The sequence below is a fragment of the Aythya marila genome, assembly GCF_965140915.1.
Source record: "Aythya marila genome assembly, chromosome: 17".
NCBI classification, from domain to species: Eukaryota; Metazoa; Chordata; class Aves; order Anseriformes; family Anatidae; genus Aythya; species Aythya marila.
In genome coordinates this window covers 10,936,545-10,958,929 of record NC_139058.1, presented here as the reverse complement: position 1 = coordinate 10,958,929, position 22,385 = coordinate 10,936,545, and the positions used below count along the sequence as shown (strand labels likewise).

At 41.5% G+C, this 22,385-nt stretch overlaps 1 protein-coding gene across 5 annotated transcripts in view; it reads left to right on the top strand.

The window, feature by feature from the left end:
- Positions 1 to 22,385, top strand: part of ARVCF (ARVCF delta catenin family member) — a 269,893-nt gene that overhangs the window by 172,527 nt on the left and 74,981 nt on the right. For all 5 annotated transcript variants that reach the window (XM_082774079.1, XM_082774080.1, XM_082774083.1 and 2 more), the window contains 2 exons: positions 7,804 to 7,962; positions 17,641 to 18,248. In XM_082774079.1, the coding sequence (XP_082630205.1) occupies positions 7,804 to 7,962; positions 17,641 to 18,248 (767 nt within the window). The remainder of the gene's footprint in view (positions 1 to 7,803; positions 7,963 to 17,640; positions 18,249 to 22,385) is intronic.

Genomic DNA, 22,385 nt, shown 5'->3' with positions numbered 1-22,385 from the left:
CTTTAATGCTTTCTTGAAATGCCACAGGCTGGCCGTAATTCCCTACAGAATTGGTAGCAAGAGCTGGATGTGTCCCAGGATGCAATTTAGCCTGTGCAAGATCTGAATTGTTCTCTGAAGTTCCAGTTCTTCACTGAACGGAGACGGGAGAGGAGGAATTAAGTTGTTGTGCATTTAGGTACCTTGCTAAGCTGCCTGAAGGTGGGTGATGTGAGTTTGAAGCTATTATGTACCTCTTTGCTACCTGGAAGATGTGTGTCCCCACTCTTCCCTCCCAGAAATGCTTCGGGTCAGCAGATTGCTCTGTCAGAGTGCAGTTGTATCATCATCCTTCGGCAGTACAAAAGCTACTAGCGAGTGTTTGGTTCTGAAAGCCAGTGGGCATGCTTGGTTTGCTGAGCATTACCTTTATTTTGTGGTGGGTCTGCTTAACGTGTAATATTTAAGTACGTATCATATTGCTTCTGCTGAGGCTGAGTGGGATGTCGATGTCAAGACATCTTTGGTTAACACCCAGTCGATCTGAAAAGCAGGGCAAAGCAATACAGAGCCCTGCGAGACGTCTCACTTGTCAAAGTGACAAATTGCCCTTTCTGATTCAAAGGACCAGCTTGCATGGCAGAGCTAAGTAGCTACTGGAGAAAGGGGAGGAGAGCATGGGAAAAATACCCTATTTGTTTAGGCCTTCCCCAGTGTTTTTTGTTGTTTGTTGCCCTGAGTTTGAAGGTCTTTGTTTTCCTTAGTCTAAAACAACTTCTCAGCAGGTTGAGAGGAGCAAGGCCTCTGGGACTCTGCCTCTCCCACTTTTCGTTCTTATAAACTGTTTACAATCTCCCTCAGTTTCCTAGCTTTGTATGGAAAAGTTCAGTGGGTCAGCTTTCCCTTTAGCTTCATCCATCATTCCAGTCAATTAGAAATAGTTGAGGGCCAATTGCCCGGTCTTCCATTAACTGAGACACTTCAGATTGTTTAAAATAGCATAAAAGCCCTCTTTGTTGACCGTTGGGCAGGCTCTGTGGATTTCCCCGTTGACGGGCAGTTACCGCGTGGCTGAACAGAACCCCAGTGTCCCCGGCAGTATTTGAGGGATGACTATTACTACTACAGGCCTTGTCTGCGTTTTGATTCCTTCTCCTTCACCTCCGCCTCTTGCTTTTCCTGAAAGGTGCGATGCCTTCAGATGGTGAATTACCATGCCTGCTTGCGAAAAAAGCTGCTTTGTGGCTTTTCAAAACTTCTGTAGTAAAGGGTGTTTTTTTTTTCCAGTTGCTGAAAAGTTTCTTTTTAACCTTGGTGCTTTAAAAGCTCTCGGCATTATTTGTTAGTTGCTTGTCGTGTGTGTTTCTAAAGGACAAAGGAAGTGTGTAAGTGTTCAGGAAACAGCCAGGGCATTGTGGTGTGCGGCTGAGTTCATTCTGGTACCCCATGCCAGGACAGCCTGCTTTCATTTAGGGCTAACATTTTCCTTATGTTCAGAACTGCCCAGCCTCAGGGTAGGGCTTGTGTGAGAGCTCCAGCAGAGCGCTGGAAGCTCGTCATAGGTTAACGTGTTTGGGTTGACACTGAAGTGAACTGATATGTATAAAAATATTACATTTTGTTTCCCATGACATTTAACCAGAGAAGGAGACTTACCGAGAGGAGATCGGTTTATCTGTAGCCATGTAGATATTTATGTATTCCCATCTTGAAACCCTTGTCCATCTTGCAAACTCTTTCTGATGCCATACACTGCTTTGGTTTCAGTATGGCCTAGTCCATGCACTTCTTGTTGTTCTGGAGTCATTTTGCCCGAGTGGTGTGTTATCGTTTGATCCCAGCTGTACTGCAGTATTTCCCCTGATTGTGAAGTCTGGATAGCTGCGACTGAGCAGCTGTGCTTGGGGCTGGTGGCCTGGACCTTGCCGTGTCTTCTGGAACTGGAGGAAAACAGTTTGTGGCCACCCTTGAATATAAGGAGGTACCCTGTCGTAGTAGTGCTAGCATGTGAGGGCTTACCTGTTTCTCTGCCTGCTCATCACTTTTGGATCGTGCTTCTGGAAATGTCCCCTCTGTGGCTGCCTCCCAGATGATAGAGGCTCAGTGATGTGCATGTGCTAGTGAGCTTGGATTGCAGCTCATGCTACTGAGAAGCAGAAGAAGTTCTCTGGACAGCAGGGATTTGGGGTCTTGGATAAGAGAAAAGGGAGCTTGACAGGTCAGGGGAATGTGATGATGATCAGATTTGAGAGTCTTCAGCTGCTGGGGAGCTGGATCTTGTACTGGAGAAAGGTCTGCCACAAATGCACCAAGCAAGCTCCACCAGTGACTTTCTTGCTCTTTGATGTCCTTCTGGGTTACCAACCTGATGTATCTTCCTCAAACAAGGAACATACAGGCTTGTTGGACTGATGTGTTTCTAGAGACTTGCATTTTTTTCCTCCTTCTTTCTCCTCCACATGCTTTCAGCAAATAACAGCCTGAAGACGTGTCTGAGCTAGAAGGGCAGACCTAGGTTGGAAGGAGACCAGTGGGGCAGAACATCAACCCGAGATTTGAGTCTGACAAAATTGATGTTTGTTTGCTTTGTACTTGTAAATTATCTCATGCTTTGCAGAAATTGAAGCCTTAATAAGTAATTTAAACAAAGTATGAGAAGGGGAGGAGAGAGAAAATCCCTATTTGCTGTAATTAGCGCTCTTGTTCAATGCCATTAATTATACCCAGCCTTCTAATGTTCTTCACAGGAGTTGATACACTTGAGCTTTGTCTGTGCCGGGATCAAGTGAGGACGAGTATGTCCACTGATGTAGAATCCAGCCTTTGTGCTTTGCAAAACCCTTCAAATTTGGTATCTAGCAGTAGCCTGGAGTAAGCAGTAGCCTGAATAGCCTGCATTGCAGTCTGCTGAACAAAGGATGTGTCTGGGAGAATGATGATTCGATGTACATGTTTTCCGTGGTTTTGAAGAGGGACTGTTTTAGTGGAAGTAATAATCTACTGCAATTTTATATTATTGCCAGGCTGTTTTAAATTGTTTCATAGGCAGAGAATAAAGAACTTTGTTTACTGTTTTAAAGTAGGATGTCTGATCCTCCTAGGGGAGGTTATTCTTTTATTAAGAAAGATATAAAATAGCTGCTTTGATGGAAATATAAGTCTAGGAATTGAGATGGTGATGATTATAGAAGCTGTAGCGTTCTAATGCAAAATAAGCCCTAGGAGGTATGTGCCCTAAATGGCAAATCACTCTGTTTTTTAACAAAACAGGAATTACTTATTATTTTGATTCTTGCTTATTTTACAAGGTCTTTAGCTATTTCATCTGCACTTAACTTTTACAGGCTGGGGATAAATTGATTGTTGCTGTTGTTTTGCTTTTTAAATAGCTTGGCGTTTTTAAAGCATGCTGGAGATGGTAGCACAGATCAACAGCATCGGATTCATTTGGTACTCAGAAAAGGCAGAGAGAAAAGCTGTGACTACTGATATCCTATGCACTAGCTGAATTAGAATCTGTTCTTATAACCTGGTGTTGTCTTGTGATCTTCCTGGAAGGAGCCAAAGTTCATTATTTCAAGAAGACCTCACAGCTAATGCATATTAATTTCTGGGAGGTAGCAACTTGCCATGTGTTTGTTTATTGCAGGAGGTGTCCTGCAGCCATTTTACAGGGGCAGTGGGATCCCTCGGGGCCCTGAGGATACTGATAGACCTTCGTGGCCCTGACCAACCTCAGGTGGGCTTCCACCCACGTTCCCAGCCCAGAGGCCTGGGCCCTGTGCCCTCAGTCCTGTGGCTGGCCACAAGCCCAGCTGATCCAGACCCTGACCTACAGCCTGCCTTCCTGGCCTGACCTCATGCCTGCCTTGTCATCATGGACTTGCGTGGTTATCACTGGGAACTCCATCTTGTTTGACTGGAGGGACTTGGCCACTGTGGTGGGGAAAGAGGAGTTGCCATCTTGCTTTTTGCTTGGAAAGCTGTTCCAAGCTGGAATTACCTACCTTTAGCAGGCAGGGAATTACCGATAGGATTATTCATTGGGAGTGTCATATTCCAGCTCTATCTGGTAACTTGTGTTTAAGTTTGAATAATTAGGCTCAACTGCCAAATGTTTGGAATCTGAGATGCTGAGATGTATTTAGCAAGAGCGTCCTAGATACTGCCTTAGAAGCCGAGCACAGAGGAAGGTGGTTGAAAGGGGTGATGTGTCCCAGTTTCTGCAATTTGTGATGACCTAAAATCCATAATGATGGAAACTAAAAACAGATAACAACATCTTTGCATCTTTTCTCTGTTAGTGCTAGCTTGTGACAACTACAAGTTAACAATGTGGAGAAAATACTGGTTTGGGAGATCAAAGAACCACCTCCTTAAACTGATTCAGGGAAGAGTAAACTGGATGATACTCTGTCCTCTTTGCGCATTGCGCTCCTCAGTAGCTCATGTAGTAAGAAAGAAAAGACAAGAAAATGCGGTCTGGTTAGTTGTCTGTGTTGGGATATTCACCTCGAACTTGGTAAGCTTTTATTCTGTCTGATGCTTAGGACAGGCTATTGCTAACAATTCTCTCTCCTGCAGACCTGTACTGTATCTGTACCTGGATCTTTATTTTAGGAGCAGCCACATGATAGAAACTGGCTTGGCATTCATTTGAAGTCAATATGCTCTAGTTTGCAATTTGCTCATTGTCCTGGTTTCAGTTAGCACAGAATTAATTTTCTTCCTAGTAGCTGGTGGAATGCTGTGTTTTGGCTTAGAATGAGAAGAGTGCTGATAACACCCCGATGCTTTAATTGTTGCAGAGCAGTGCTTATACTAAGCCAAGGACATCTCAGCCTTTGCTCTGTCCTGCCAACGGGCAGGCTGGGGGGTGCAGTAAGAGCTGGGAGGGGACAGACCCAGGACAGGTGACCCAAACTAGCCAAAGGGGTATTCCATACCATCTGACGTCATGCTAAACAATATATAGGGGTGGCTAGCCGGGGGGAGGGGGCCGGACTGCTCGGGGTTAGGCTGGGCATCGGTCAGCGGGTGGTGAGCAATTGCATTGTGCATCACTTGTTTGTACATACTATTATTACTTTCGTATTATCACCATTGTATCATCATTATTATTATTGTTATTATTATTTTTGTTATTTTTTTTTTCCTGTCTTATTAAACTGTCTTTATCTCAACTCACGGGCTTCACTTTCCATTTCTCTCCCCCGTCCCAGAGAGGGAGGGGGGAGGGTGAGCGAACGGCTGCGTGGTGTTTAGCTGCCGGTCGGGTTAAACCACGACACTCATGTTTAAGTGCCCAGGTTTAAAGGTTTGCTTTGCCTACAGGCAGTCTGAATACAAAGGGATGCTATTTTTTTTCATAAAGTAAAAGTTTTACAAAAACACAAAGAACAAGATACTTGATTCCACCTTCCATCTCCTCAGATTTATTATTGCAAAGCAGAGTTTGCCTCTGAAGAATCCAGAGAAGGAAGAAATGTGAGTTCATGCAGTCGTCTCGAGGTGCAGGTAGAAATGAGCGAGATGGGTGAGATGTGTCTATGCACGTACATGTGTGAGAGGAGCGAGCAAGTTGCACCTTGAATCAGTTCTGGCATTTGATGCCACAGAGATGACAAGGAGGTTTACAGGGACGAGATGTAATGGAATTAATCTGTTTGTGTAACTAGTGTCTTTGATGTTGGCCAGACTGCTTGTGTGAAGATGTGTGGAAGTTCTGAGTCTGTGCTGCAATATTGTGTAAATTCTTCTGTTTAAAGGGAAGCTCTGCTGCGGAGTGGGGAAAACTGAATTGCAGTTGGAATTTATTATCTTTGAGGAAAAACATGAAGGAATTCATGTATTTGTCGCAGGAGCTAGTTTTCCTCCTGAAGTTTTAGGCAAAAGACACCATCTGACATCTGAACTGTACCATAACTGAAGATGTGCTGAATCTTTTATCAGCTGTAACAATGAAGTACTGCAGACCGAAAGGGGTGATTTTCATTAGGATTTCAAAAGCCTTATTCTGTTGATAAATTCTGTAGCCTGAGTTATTTTGTGATTTCAATAAAATGAGAGCAATGCCTGCTTATATCACCTCTGGTGGTCTAGCACGTGCTACCTTTGAAGGCTGTCCTTGTTGCTTTTTGACTGAGATGATTGCTGAAGGCTTATTGTCATGGTCTTGGTTAATATTAGTACTTACCTGAAAATGAAAGCAGCTGCCTTACTAGAGCCCACATTCCAGAACGTCAGAATACAACTGTAGATAAAGGAGACTGAGCAAGGGCATCTTGGCTTGTTTCAAAGGAAACTATAGATCGCACAGGAATTAAATGACAAGTTTTCCCCGTGGAGCTTAATGAGACCTCAGTACCCTGTTCCTGCTCACTGGTAAAAAGTCACTTGGAAGGATAATGTCCTTCAGAGCTTACACTAAACCACGGCGCAGCAAAAAGGGCAATCCTAAAATTCATCATCAGGATGAAATACAATTTTTCTAAATAACGTTTTGCAAAATAAAATTTTGTAGTTCATGGTGATGAGGCTTCTCACAAGTACAGGGTATTTAAACCTTGAGGTGATTGGATTTGATTCCCACATAGCAACAGTTTCATCCCAATCATTTTGTTTTTCTGTGATGTGAAAACATATACTGAATTTGCCCATGGTGTTTTCTTTAGAAAAAGTGTATTAACTTTGCAAGTTAAGGCCCTGTGTCATTCTTCTCCATTAAAAGAAAAAAAAAAAAAGTGTGTGTGTATATATATGTTCCTTAATAAAGGCTCCTCTTTGTATGCCTGTTTGACAAGATGAGCAAAGCTTTCTTTGGCTTTGAGGCTTGTGTAGCCTGATAGCTTCAGGAATTATAATGAAATGAACAGTCTGCCATTTCATTTCACATAGTTGAGGATTCATAATGCCGGAGAAAAGTCTTATTTCTCAGTATGTAAGCCAGGTCTTTATTGGCCACTTGCTGTGAAACTTCTAAAATACATTCATATACCAAAGGGGAGCTTCTCTGATTTCTGTGCTGAGACACACAATTGCATAAGAAAAAGGAAAGTTCAGACGTTTGTGCTGGCGAGAAGCAGAAACATTCTCTTTGGGCAGTATTCCTGCGAGAACTGGCCTTTGATCTAGTTTCATTCTGTTTAGTGTTTCTGTGTGTTGTCTATCTGTTACAAGTTTTAAACGAGCTTACAGCCGGTTAGATCTTACCCCCTTGGCGAAGGGAGGATGTCAGAAGGGTGGCATTGCACGTAATGCAGCTGTTAATCTCTAGCTGTCCCTTTTAGATTATCATTGCTGTGGACAGTTTGAGACAGGTGTCAGTTTAATGGTATGTACTGATGCTTTATAGTCTTCTGTAGTCTGCAACTGAGTGGATTTTATTAAATGGAAATAAACTTTTAACGATGTGTAAGATAAACTGCTTGGAAACCCAGTGGTCCTGTTTGCTGCAGAACAGAATGAATGTTTTTCTGGGCAGAAATTCCACTTCTCCTAGAGTGGGCATCGAAGAGGAAGCTTAAAGCAGACTTAAATATAAGGCAGTAGTCTGTTAGTCTGTAATAGCTTGCCTATATGAAGTTCATTGTAGCTGCTTCACATGATTTCCATTTACTGAGCTGAGCCCAGTCATACCAGCGTAGTTACAGCATGTTTTTCTGAGGCAGTAAATTATTCTTTTCTCTGAATCTCTATTTGCAAGTTGTTGAGTAGAGTGTGTTATTCAGTTGAAAAAGCTGAAATCAATAAAATATTTATACCGTGATGGTAGAAGTAAAAAATTCATTTTATTTTATTTTGGCTTTTTGCCTGTTTCTTTAGGAACAAAGCCCCAGTAACCAGACATCAATTGCAATGATGCAAGAACCTCAGGAAATGGTGGAAGAAACAGTTACTGTGGAGGAAGACCCAGGCACTCCTACTTCCCATGTGTCAATTGTCACTTCTGAAGATGGAACCACAAGGAGAACTGAAACCAAGGTGAGAGGTTAATAACCAATGAAGAAAATGGGAAACCACCACCTAATCACAAAATAAAAATAGCAGGGAGTAGCACGAGTGGTGAGAATCATGCTATTTTGATCCTCAGTGATTTTTTGAGTGTGTTCCCTTTGCCAGCAAAGCTGAGATAAAGTTGTTTTTCAGTTTTGTCTCTATGTCCAGATTGCTCCCAATTGGTTGTGCTGATACAGGTGTACACGGAGCTGCAAACTGAGCAGCAAAAATTATCTGGGTTAACCAAACAGAAACACTGGCACCCATTCCCAGACTGCTCTTTTAAGGTTCAGTTTGTTTTATTGACACAATTCACAGAATTGCTCTGCAAACACGTACAGTGATGTGAGAATTAGATGAGATAGAAGGGCTTGGAATAAAAGACTTTTGCAGCTGAGGAGTATGTGCTTGGAAGCATGTCTTCAAATTAGTTATAATCTGTAACAACAATATGCAATTATGCTTTTGTCCTTTAGAACAAGAAGCATCCTATTTAAATGAAGCCACAACATTTACATTCTGCAACAATACGGTGAATGGGAGTTTACTCCTGATGAGTAGGGAATGTTCTCAAGCAACCTGTACCTCAGGTTCCGCTGGATTACAGACGCTGCAAGTTGTCTTTTCCTGATGTCTTTTCGCTCCCTTCTCTAGGCTTTGTGTAAGATAATTTTGCAGTCTCTGATGAGCAGGTGCTGCATGTTCATGGTTGTATTGCATGCTGTTGGTACAGTTTTTGGAACAGTAATATGACTTGACGTTTGGGTCTTGAGTTGAGCTGACCTCTTTGTTAGGTTTTGGTCTTGTGAAAGATCAAGGGTGATTCCTTTTTTAAAAAACTTGTAAACAGCAGTGATTTAAAAAAAGGCTGTCCAGCTGCTTCCTATGTCAGAAGGAGTTAAATAGAGGTTGGTGCATATATCAGTGTTTATTTTTACTGACATTCCAGAATTGCAGTCCTCTAAGGTTTGCAGAGGACATTGGAGTCGCAGGTTAGAGTGAAGGAGCATTAGTTTCCTGAGATCACAGGGCCTGCATGCATTGGTATAAACTGAGTATCTGCTTTAAAATTTGTTAGTTAAAAGATAGATTTAACTGGCCTATTTTCTCCTCCTTAGAAGGAAATGAAGGTCTTAAAAAATAAAACCTAAAAAGCAACAAAACCCATTTTGATTAGTTCTTCAAATAATCTACTGTATTTCATTTGTGACTTACTTGACAGAAACGCCGTTTTGTTTTTTTCTCTTGGCAACAACTGTTTACAGGAAGGAAGTGATAAAATTACAGTGGTGATGGACACCTTTTTATATGGACTAACAGTAGTGCATATTTTTAGGACAAAGTGCAGCTATGTGAAGGAATAAAATGATAGCTATGACTATACAAATAGAGTAGAGGCCATGTAGCAGTCCCTAGATAACGGAACTACACGGAATGAAATAGTTTGTCTGAAATAGTCACACCGCTGATAAATCTGCATGTTTGTCATAACAGACAAGGTGTGTTCTTCTCCTGTGTGGCACAGCTGTTGTTTTACCATCTGCCCACAGAAAAGGGCAGTGGCAGCTCCAAAAAAAGGCATTATGTCTGCATGTGGGGAAAAACAGTAAAAAGAACAGCTCTACAACTGCTGTTCCATTTCAGAGCAATGTTTTCCTGCTACTCTAGTTCATTCCAGGCACTGAAACGCATTAATAACAGGGGGAGGGAGGGTGCACAGTTGTCAGATTCTGGTTTTATGTTGTTTCAAATAATTCCACTGATTTCTACTTACATACTACCTGGAGGTGTGTCATAGTATTTCATTAGTCTCTTTAGCAACTCTTTAATAAATAAATAAAGAAAAATCCAGCTGTTGAGAAAGTGGCTCTGAAATGTCTAAACGCAGGCCGGCATAGCCCTAACTGTTGAAAGAAACACTGGGTCTTTGCTGAGGTTGTTGCTGTCTCTGAGTGGTTTTGTTTTGACTTTTCCTTATTGTGATAATATGGTGTAAATTTAACAGCACTTAGAGATGAATCCGAGGTCAGATTTTTTGTGTTTTTTTTTTCTTTAATCACATTGGTTTCAACTTATGTTTTGTTTTGGTAGTGAATGTGAAAATGAAAACTGTTGTCATTGGAATTCCATAGCATTGGTTAAGTGTCCTGCAGTTAATTGGCATTGACTTCCTATCACTTCTAATAGGTATCATCATGGTGCTTTTATAGGTCATCCTATTACACGTGAGTGCCTTACGGAGAAAATGAAGCTTCCTAGTACCTTTTGTGTGGTGGCAAAATTCTGACCTTGTTGCTCAGATGAGGACAGCGAAGGAGAGTTGCTGTGGGATGCGAGATGCAAACGTGTCCCCTGGGCATGCAGCGTGCTGCAGGAGCACTGGTCCTCCTCTTGACTAATGGCTGCAGATGGGGCTATAGTTGAGGTGTTTGACTTGATCAGTACTGTCCCGGTGCTCTGCTGCAAGTGCATGAGTACTTGAGCAATTTTAATCTCCCTGGGCGAGTGCTTCCTCTCTGTAGACAAGCACACTAATCAGTACATACCCTACTAACTGTTGGTTGGGACCTACAGAATTTGACTACCTAGAAACTGGCTATCTCAGATCAATTGCCACTCGATGGCAACAATAAAATACTACTTCAAGGCAAAAATGTCACCTCTCTTAGTTTAGAATCTGCCTGGTAGAACAATCCAATACAATTCTGCCTTTTAAGATTTATTTCAGGATTGTTCATTTGTATGGCTGTATACATAATGGCTTTGGGTAATGAGTGGCACAAGTTGCAGCATGTGCCTACTGGCAGGAGTAGGGCTGGAAGCTGTGGTAGTGCTGATGCCAGGGGACTGTCCCCATGTCCTGGCTGTGATGGGTTTGCTGGCTTTGCACGTGGTTTGCACATCTCAAAGGGGTGTGCTGCTGCCTGGAGAGAGTGGGAATTGTATTGTCAGTGGGCTCGTTTTAATGAGTTCTTTAGTGATGCTCCCGCTAGTAGGTTCTTTTAAAACTACTGTTTGGCATCTCTCTGCCTGTTCCCTCCTAGATTTAAAAAAAAAAAAAAAAAAAAAAAAAAACACCATAAATCTAGCCTTGCTTTTGTTGTCTGTGCCTTTAATCTTTGTAAAGGAACAGCATTTTCTGTGGAATCCTAACATCTATTTACAGTAACAATCTAATCCCTTACTTAATAAGGGTAATAGTTAAATTTGGGATAGTCACACTGTGTTTGTTCAATGTTAGGAGGTTAAGTTTATGTTCAGCTTTTTTTCTTTTTTTTTGAGCAATCAGTTAAAGCAAGTTAGCACAACATACAAATAAAGGTTTTTATGCTCTGTTTCATTTGCTCAGGGCTTCCTTGGAGAAGGCCTTAGAACCTCTCCCTGTTACCTCTGTAACCAGACGGTTTTTCTGGACAGTGCCAGTCACGTTTTCCAACCCTACTTGTCTTAAAAAGCAAGACAAGTTGCTTTCTCAGTCAAAATAACACAGGTCATGTTTTTAAGAGATGAAGAGACCAAAGGAGTTTTCCAAAGGTGTACTTTCTTGTTACATAGCTTATACGTGCATTAGTCAACCCTCTGTGTATTTTTGGACACATCAAAAGAAAACTGTTTTTGCTGTGTTGTACAACTCGCTAGCTTGCTGGAGAGTGATGTCTACGAAATTATTGCACTGGAACTGGAGCATAGCAAAAGCTATAAAAGTGGATGCTCCTGTATGCTGCTGTTCCTTGTTTTCTTTTATAAATCTCTCCCTCTCCCCTTTCCTTTCCCTTCTTCTCTCCCCCCCCCCTCCAAGCCCTTCTGTATAGAGGTTATTCTTGCCAATAATACATTAAGTAAACAACCTCAACGCAGAAGCATTGACAGTTTGGTGTGCTTTTCCCCCACATCTCTGATGATGCCTGTAGCAGTGAAGCAGGAAGAAGGCATAATAGAATTTAATATTTGACATATTTTAAATAGAGAACATCTGCCTTCTCAAAAATGAGATATCTGAGTAATTTTCCCCAAACTGTTATTATCTTAGTACTGTGCTGGCTAAGTCCCTACATAACATTCCCTGCACAAAAAAAAATTATCAGATAATGCTTCATTTCAGCTTTATAATCTCTCTGGAAGCCAAATACCTATCGTGCTAAACCAGTGAAAGTCACCTTGGGGACAGGACTACCACTTCTCAACAGTAGGCTGGAATGCTGCCATGTGTCAGAGGAAACCTGTTTGTAAGTGAAGAGAATGGAGTAAAACAAACTAGATTTCTGTGTTTATGTTAATGCTTGCTTTTTTTTTTCTTTCTTTAGGCACCTTTTATTTTTGTCTTTGTTGAAATGCTGAAAGATTTGAGAGATCTAGGTCACTTCTCTTCATCAAAAGCGATGTTTTATGATGACAAACTGTGAAATCAATCTGTATACAAAGCTCTTTTATTTCCAGTCCATCCATTTGCTTTGTGCTCTCTAATACTCACAAAGTCCAGGTCTTTCCCTACAGTGATTCCTGCTGCTATCCCTTCCTAGCACCAGTGACTGGGAAGTGCTTGTGGCTTCAACTCCTCGGTTGCGTTGGTGCCAGTTACCCTGGGATGCAGGTCTTTGAAACTTTGCAGAAAATTCAGGGGGAGTTAGATAACGGAGCAGGAATGGATTTCAGCTGAAGTTGAGGGCCCTTTGAAAATGTGAAACATTAAGCTTAAAATTAAAGGGGAGAAATTTGAGCTGTTGTTTTGAAAACCTATGGGGTGAGTTCTTACATAGCATTTAATAGAAAGGTAATAGCTTCAGCCTGCTTGAGCTGATTATTTTTTACAGTCCATAGTTCAAAAATAAGCTCTCAGAAATGTCAGAATGCTTTTATCCTTGCACATTCTTTCTCATCTGTTTTTGTTTTATGACATAGTCTCAACAAATTTTTTAGCCCTGTCAGCTTTTATAAAGTACTTAGTTAATCAAAAAAAAAAAAAAGAAAGAAAGAAAAGGAAAGGAAAAAAATGTGGGGGACAAAGCAAAACTGAAAAACAAAAGCTCTCAGTAACAAGATGGAAGGCAGGAATTAGGAGTAGTTGTTAAGTTGACAGCAACTGCCTGTGAAAGCAGGCTTCCATTGAAATCTCAGTACTGTCTTTTCTCCACTGTCTGAGCACTGTGCACTTTGACAAACCTTCTTGTACCAGCTAGACATGCATCCAGTAAGTCCAGTCACTATTTTCCCATCACTTGAAGAAAAATAGAAGGATAAAAAACAGAAAAATGCCAAAGCTGCTTCAAATGTGTGAATATTTCCTTTGTGTTTTGTTGGCAAATGGCTTTCCAGACATGGAACTAATGACTAACGTTATCACGGAGCTCATAGGGTAATTACCGAACAGGATAATTGCAGTGTGGGGTTGGAAGAGAACAATGGCAAGGTCAGGAAACCTGCAGTGTGGTTATATTCCTGTTTGGGGGGCAGGTGAGTGTGTTGACAGCACCCACATACCGTCCCTTTAGAAGACAGATGATTGCTTTAGGATTTTGGCTCCAGAGGGCCTGAATAAGTTGGTATGTTGGAACTTCTTTTTTTTCTTTTTTTCTTTTTTTTTTCTGTGGCTGAAACCTTAATATAATTTACAGGAAATACACAACTACAAATATATTTCAAGCGTATTCAAATAACCTCTTCCTAGAGAAGCAGTTTGAAGCTCTTGTCTGGTAATCTGTGGGATTGTGGCAGTGAAGCAATTGAGCACCCTTTGATTTGTAATCAGGCTAAAAACCTCTCTAAATGGATTTTCTTTAGATAAACAGAGGAAGTCAAATTGCAGTACCTCTGAGTAACTTGTATCTCTGAATTGTTCATTAGAACGTATCTGCGGTGCAGAGTTCATGCTAATAAATCTTTGTGGAGATCGGGCGCATCTGCGGGATCAGGTGTCTCGCAGATAAGGCACTGCTGGGACTCCCGTTTGGAACAGCTTCGTTTTCTCTGGCTAATGCATCAGTATTAGGAAACCACAAAAATGTTGGGAGGGAAGATTACTGTGCTGTCAGCTATTCAAGAGTGCCTCTGTCCTTTTAAGAAATATAAATGAAACATTCCCTTGAGCTGAGTTTCCTGAAATAAAGGTTTATTGTTTTTTTTTTTTTGCTTGGAAGCCTAATAAATGGACCTTCCTCTGTGTGCTGGCTAATTGCTTCCAAAAAGCTTCCCTCTATTGTCCTGTAGGCAACAACGTCTGTTTATCAGGTGATAAATCTTCTGTTTCGATGCCTGCCCCTGAGAAATGAGGCGTAGTGCAAATACTCCTTGTCCCAAAGTAGGAAGACTCGCTTTGATTCCCCCACCGTAACACCTGTAGCATTATTGAATGCTTTGATGCTAGGAGAAACGTGTACCTTAATGCTTGAGTGAAATGTTCCTTTTTATCTGTCTGACAAGGGGTTTTGGTTTTGCTGTTTCTTTCTGCTTAGGGGCAGCATTCAGCAAACAGTAGAGGTGAAGCTGTGCTAATGGTGTAAACTTGTTCTCCCCCGTGTGTCGGCTGATGCTGCGTCTTTTTGGCTAGCACAGATGTGGAAAACTTGTCTATGCTCAGAGAGGAAAATGAAGCAAATTGGGGAAAAAATGCAACTGAATCTCCTGCATTCTGTATTGGTGATAGACATCTCTGTACTCTGTAGAGCACCAGAGCATGGTGAAGTTGTCCCAGTTACCATTAAATGTAATGGTGAAGTCACAAATTGTGTAGGAACTGTTCTTCAGAAAGTTCTCATTTTCTACATCATCGTCTTTTGTGTATGTGTACTGAATTCTTGTAGTCAGTTGTCCTTCCCACGGTGTTTCTGTGCTGTTTTACCCCATTCTGTTTGACAGTGAGAGTGATTCTCCACAAAAGTAAATGGGCAAAAATGCCTAAGTGTCCATACTGGCAGGAGAAGTGGTGGCTGAAGACAAGCAGCAGTGTGGCTCCTCTGCACAGCCCGTGTCCGAGGATCTTGCAGGTCAAAGCTTGTTCCTTCTCTTGTGCTATTGCCGCAACCATACCATAGTAAATTAGGTGTCTTGCCTTGTCTGATCTAGAAAATTTTGTGAAAAGTTGCCTGACCAACTATACGTGTACTGCACCACATGTCTTGAAAAGAGGAACTCGGAATTAGATTTAGGATATCTGGCTTCTGCTGAATAGTGCTGAAAGAAAGAGCTTTGTGAGGATACGTGAGCCCTCTTCTTGGCATCGAGAGAGCTACTTTTTTGTTCTTTACTGTGCAAAAGTATCGATTTCTGATTCATCAAAGTGTAGAAATGCTACCTGACTTCCTGTTATTCAGGTTACTGCTCCCCCAGTTCAAGAATGCTGAGTCCCAGCACTTAGTGTCCAGTTTTTTCAGGGCTTTGCAAAACTTGCATATTTCAGGCCTGAGAAATGTTGCTTTTTCTACTGTTAGAAGATCACTTCTGAGCACACTGCTTTGAATGCAACTTTTGTTTCAAACTCAGTAGGAGAACACTGAGCTGTATTCCACTTGTTTATGTCCACGTTACAAAGAGCCACTGTAAGCTGTCCCAAATCTTTTTTGTCTTTTAAATGCTGTCTAGCTTTATAAATGCAATGACAGCCGTCATGCTGATGCTGAATGAAAAGTTGGAGTATTGTGCACAGGTAATAAGCAAAAAACACTGCTGGATGCTGTCACAAAACAAATTATTGTTTCTAGCTTTTAATTCCGTTATTTTAGTTATTATAACATGTGCCTTTAGTTCAAAAGGGATATTTGGAGGGCTGGAAACTAGCATCTTTCTTGAAGTTTACTTGGTAAGGAAATCCTTTTGGGATTAAGAGGAAGATGTTCAGCTGTGGCCCAAATTAGGTGATAAGATAAAATAAGATTATGTTGGTACCTGGCTATGCTTTATTCAACATCACGGTGCTGCTTAATTATGCTGCTGGTGGAGAGCCATTTGTGCTGCTTGCACTATTGCAGGATTTCATCGATTCATTAGGCTGAAGTATCATTTGCTAATGAAGAAAAGAAATACTGCTTGGGTGAAATTATTGTTTAGGATTTCTGTGGGAAACCATCTGGCTAGAGGACGTGTCTGGAGCTGCTTCAAGAGATGTACCCTAATTATTTTGTTTAGCAGCAGTTTGGCTAATCTGGTGCCAGTCTGTTAGGTGTAAATCAGAGGCACAGGTCTAGGTATCGACATGGGCTTCAGGCCCAGGGAGCAGTCGGGAATCCCTGCAGTAGTCACTGTTTCTCTTGATGGACACATTTCACTCTGCAGCTTCTGTGAAGAAAAGTCAGTTATGTATGCTCATTTCTGTGTATAATGCTTGCTTTAGAAACCCAAAGTAACGGTCAGTAATTGTGTTGTGTGTTCCCCTCCTGTGCATAATCCACTCTGGTGTGTTCACTCTCCCTCTCATCTTTGTGATGTGCTTTACAAAGGACACAAAGTCAGCATTTTCTTGACGTAACCATGCTTATACATAAAGGTAACTTTATAAGTCAGGGTAACCAAGGGTAGCTTGGCTCCTGCTGGATTTCTTGTTCTCCCTAAAGCAGCTTTTGCTGGTCGCTGTGGAAGACAGTTCAGAAGTCGGTGGACTCCACGTATCAAGCAAAACAGAAATTTCTTTGGTAGCTTGTAAATAGCAGTGGCTTTTGTCCAGAGCCGTCTTACGCAGATTACCAGACTTTTCCCATGAAGGCAGAATGCTCTTGGAAGCTCTTGAGGAGTCTTTGTTTCTTACCCTTTAGCAAGAAATCCCGAACACAGTGCCCTCCGGACACTTCATTTACAGCTGTTGTCAGTTATGTGATCTAGTCTGGTTCTGTCTGTTGAAACATGCTTCACAGAAAAAAGAGATAAAGATGTATTTGGGGTCAGGTTTTTTGTTAATATTTTAAATAATCTTGTCTAGGCCAGTATGTTTACGGTAACTACAGTTGCAAGAGCTGCGTGGAGCTCGTGTTTGTTGTTCAGCTGTGTTGGTTTCAAGACTCTCAGCACCAAACTAATGGAGTGACACCAACTACTTTTTGGGTTTGTATGACAGTGGTTGGATGTGAGCAGATCTTCAGAGGGAACGTGGTTGTGTTGTCTAAGAGCTAGAAGACTGTTCGAGGTCATGGTGTTCCCTAAATGTTATTACCAAGTTTGAGCTTCAACAGCTACCCCATGGGACAAACTTCTGGATCAGGCAGGAGCACATAACTCTGTGTGTCAAACTAGAGGATGTGATATTGTATTTATATCAATAGCGGGGAGGATAGGCTGTGGCTCTTCCACATCATAAAGTCTTTTGTAGGAAAGATACCTCTTGAAAACATTTTGGGCAAATTTGATCTGGCCTGATGCCTTTGGACTGCTTCTATGTGCTGTCACCTGGCTGCAGAGTTTTTGATTTAGTAGTAAGAGTCCCAGAATGCACTTAACTCTGGATCTAGGACCCATCTTTTCAGTTCTGTGTAGAGATATTTCCGCACTATTTATACAGTATACTAATCCTAATATGTGAACTTGTAATAGGGGTACCCCAGCGCTTCCATTCAACAGGCTTGTCACTGTTGTATATTTCATGGTGCTTTCTCCCAGTTTTACTGTTCTGGCTCTCCTTGTGTCTCATCACACTGTGCAGGAAGGAGAAAATTAACATATTTATTCACTACTAATTCACAGGTTACCAAAATGGTCAAAACAGTCACCACCAGAACAGTACGTCAGGTCCCGCTTGGACCCGACGGCCTGCCGTCGATGGATGGCTCGTCTCCCATGGGCAGCTACACAGATTCGATCGACAGGAGGTACATGAAGAACGGGGAGCGGTACATCACGCCACAAGCATCGTCCACGTTAACCAGATCTTACAACAGCTACAATGATTCTTACCCTGACAGCCACGAGGGCCAGTATCGCCCTTATATCAGTCACGATGGCTATGGAGATCTACCAGACAACTACGGCAGCTTGTCCCGTGGTGTCAACTACCGTCCTCGCTACGCCTACATGCCAGGAAACAGTTACCGGCCAGATGATGGTAGCTTCACTTTGCCAAGCAGAAGGGATAACTACGGGCCAGTTGCCCAGCCTCAGGTGCCAGTGGGCAGCAACGTTGACTTGAACCGCTCTCAGCCAGAACGCTTCCAGCCAGAGCCCTACGGACTGGAGGATGATAACCGCAGCCTTGGAGTAGATGATGAAGGATATGAACTGGATCCTGATTATTCTACTGTGAACCGAAGGACATCTGCAGGAGTGTCAGAGAGAGGAAGACCTCATAAAGGAAGGTAAAATTCATGTTCCTTGCAATGCTATCAATGGTTGTTTTGCTTAGTTAAATATGTACATCTGAACTCTTAATGGTCTGGAAAGTTCAGGAATTAATTGTCACGAAAAAAATGCAGTGGCTGTGGTCGATATAAGCACTGTAGTGAAATAAAGATCTTAAAATCAAAAGAATGAGAAAATTGAAGGATGAAGTGGGAAAGGCATTACGCAAGACACAAAGAATAAACTGGTTTGGGACTGCAGTGCACTTCTGATCTTGGCTAGGGAAACAATCATTTCTCAAAAGCAATTGTAGGAAAAAACATGTCCTAAACATAAGAGCGGGAAGAACAGGTTGTCCTTCTTGAGGAAGAATTTTCTTCTAGGGAAGGGGAGAGCTCCCTAGCCTACTATGAGCAACGTCATTTAGTTAGCCGATAAATAACTGCAAAATGCACATGAAGTACAGAAGGGAGTGAGTGTAGTGCTCAAAATCCCTTTCGCCTGTGTTTCTGGACCACTTTAGTGCATGTTTAATTTAGCAAGAAAGAGGCAATCTGGAAGAGTGCTCAGTGATTTTTTCTTCCTAAAGTGTGACTGCCCTGCGTTCTCCCAGTGCTGTCCCACACTAGCAAGGTAAAAAAAGGGAACTGTAACCTGTGAGACTTCTGACAGGTCTGGTTATGCACACATCTGCCAAAGAAAAATTTTGAACAGCTGTTTGGTTGCAGATGAGCTGATACCTGGTGATGAAGGGATGCCTCATTATATAAAAGCTGTCTTGTGAGGTGTTTGACAGCCTCTGCTCCTGGGCCTGTGTTTATTGTACACCGTCAGCTGTGTGACAAGGCTGCGCAGAACCTCACTGAAGTACTTCAACCATTTTGTAAGATCGGATTGTTATTTTATCCTGTCAGTCTAAATAAAGGGGAGATGAGAGCATCTGTGTTTGCCCTAAATGTAACTGAAGAGACCAGTCACAAATTACTTCTGGTTCAGTCCCTTCCCAAGGGTCATTTCTGTTTTGTGCCATATTTTCTGGTATTAGTTGTTTATGCTGTGCTTGCAGCTATCAGCTCTTGCATTGGAGGGAGAAAAAAAAAACACAAGCTTTGGAGTAGTCTTATTACTTGGCTGAAAATCATCTTCTCTGAACCTGAAAAAATTCTATTCTTGTTCTTCAAGCAGTGTTCAAATTTTGCATGTCTTCATGAAGTCACAGCCTCGTCATTTGTGCTTTGATATGGATTTAGTTCAGATGATTTTCTTGTAGTTTGGGGTAGTTTCCAGAACGTTAAAGAGTGGCTGGAACCCAGCAGCCTCTGTGTCTGTAGGTTGTCCTTCGACATGACACCTCTGTCCAGAGGCTTCTCTTCAGCAGCAGCAGGAGTTGGTGGTGGGATTTGCGTGGGCCTTTTCCTTGTTTTTTTCTTATAGCTCCTCGAAGTAGGAGAACTGCAATGCTGATGGTTCATTCACCCTTTCATAGCTCTATCTTCCTTCACGTTTCTGGAAGTTCATTCTAAAGTTAAATGGAATCACCAAGCACCTGCAAATTGTCATCTGTATAAAAAAGAAAAAAACACAAGGTGGCAAGGCATATCTGCCAAAACCTCCTGGAAGTCCTTTCTGTCATCTTTGCTCTTGCCAGCTTACTAACAACTGGGACTGTGTTGAGGGTTTTCTAGGTGCCAAAATACCGATTGATTTATCAAACTTTAGGTTTTGTACCCCTACATCTAAGCAAAGTTTACAGTGCTAGTTAAGAACAGTCAAGCAACAGGACTTCTAAAGTTTTTATTAACGTTTTTCTGACTCTATGCATGATGAATAATTGAACGCATTCCTCAGAAACTGCCTATTTGCATTTTAAAAATATATTTTTAAACATCCTTTTGATTTATTGTTCCTTGCAGTTTGGATAGGACCGATTCACAATTTTTGTTTTGCATTCCTTTTGTTGTGAGTTTTTCCATGTTTAATATGATCAAGAGGATTTGACAAGTAATTAGCCTGACTGGCAGCAAACTTTAGCTTGTGAGCACATAAGAAGATTGTTTGAGGGGCCTCTTCAGAAGTAGTTACTTTTTGACATTTCAAAGAAATACTTGAACAATTCAATAAACCTGCGTTTCAGATATGCTACTGATCTGCCAGGAACTAATGACAATAAATAACGCTTTGTATTAGGTGAGGGTAATTACTACTTGATTATTTTTCTCCCTAGGTTTATTTGGAAGAGGTTATTACTTGCGAAAATGATGAAATGAATGTGATAAATTGGTGGAACCTTCACTTTTACAAAGATTTTGTGTAGAGTAGGTATAATAATAACACTGTTAGAAGGTCTTCTGTCTCACACCGACTTTCAGGTAGGGCAACTTCATCAAGTGGTGCTGGGAGGGAACTGAATCCTTCTGTTAGCTGATTGCTGTGGAAATTCAAGTTATTCTCTCTTTCTCTTCCTTTAAAAAAGTTTTCTTCCCAATACGATGCTCTCACTTTCCAGTAGTTTAAAATAGAAAAAAGTGTCCTTCCTGTCCATTACTGCTTGTGATGGTGTTGTGTCTCAGCACAGAGGGAAGTTTCTCATCCAAATCCGTGGCGGTGAGTTCTCACCCGTATGTGATAGGCAGCGTCTGTAGGGGATCCTAGTCAAGGGAACTGCAACTACAGATTGTTCTTCCCACTCCTTTCCTGCTGCACCTGATTGATCAGAGAGACGTGTATCCATTGTGCTCTTCTGTCATCACCAGCCTTGTTTTAAGCTACTTATGTTTCGTTTAAATTTGGGGGAAAATGTGCCTCTTCACCAGCATTTACAAATCCAGACAAGTGCACAAAGGCAAATATCCCATCTGTTTGCTCTTCAGTGCATGTGGCTGGGTTTGGTCCTCATTTCTTTTATATCGAGTCTCTGCTCTAACCTATATTATTTTCTGAAAGAGGAATACCTGGCATCTGATGTTCTTGTCCTCAGTGTGTGCTCTGATTTGGATTAAGTCAGATTGCATAACAAATCAGGGTGAGAGGAAAGGCATTTGGGTGTATAATATTGATCTAATAGTGCTCAGATTTACTTGTGAAGGTATTTACACATTTTTACTTGGGTTTGTGTCCTTTTTTTCTTCATTGGGTGGGTTGTCTTTATTAAATAATGAGTATTTTATTATAGTTTCTAAAAATACATAGTCTCATGGTGGTGACAGGTGTTTTGTATACAGCCATTTTAAAAGAGATGCAGGAATTACTGAATATTTTTCATTCACAGAAGACATTCCTAAAATTATTTGAATATTTTTTTGTCATTACATTGCAGTTAACACAAATGAGCAGGAAAAAATGGCCACTCATAGTTCATCCTTTTTTTAAATGGTCTTCTGTTCTACTTTTCTTTTGCCTTTGTAGTGATTTCTTTCCATAGCACATCGCTACAGTTTGCACTTGTATTAGCATCCGTGGGACTTTTCTTCCCTTAAAAAACAGCAAACAAACACACACACACTCTGGAGCAGCTATTGCTGCTGTGCATCCCAGACTAGACAGGATGGGAATTTCTAATGTTAATGGAAATCAACAACAAACCAGTTTTCTGCTGTTAAATTTCCTGTCAGAGGTCTGATTTAAGAGACTAATGCTATTTGTTGCTGGCTACTTCCTGATCCAAGTTTTTACCAGTAGGAAATGGGCCAAATTTTAGATTCAGTAACTGTAACACTAGGTCTCTCTTGCTTCTGTTATGTATAGATAGTGCAAGAATATGGGTACCACACGTTTCTTATTCACATTCTACTTGTGGTCTCTTTTTAAACTAGAATATAAAGGTTTATGTTTGCAGATTAGCTTTCAGTCAGCACTTCAGGCCTAACTCCACCCGTTTTGAGTCTGGTCTTCCAGCAGCATCCATGCAGGCACCCTTAAAGCTGGGGAAACGTCTGTCACAGTAAATCAGCCTCTTTGATTTAGAAGCCAACTGCAAGAGTAATGCCAGGATGTAGTTAATGCTGGGACGCTGTTTGGGTCAGACACGCCTGGGCAGAATGGGGTGGAGCCCAAATGCAGTCAGTTTGGAGAATTTTGGTGGTGTTTTGTTTTGTTTTGTTTTGTTTTTCTCTGAGGCTTCTCCCTAGAGTGAATTTGTTTGATCTGAGTTCATT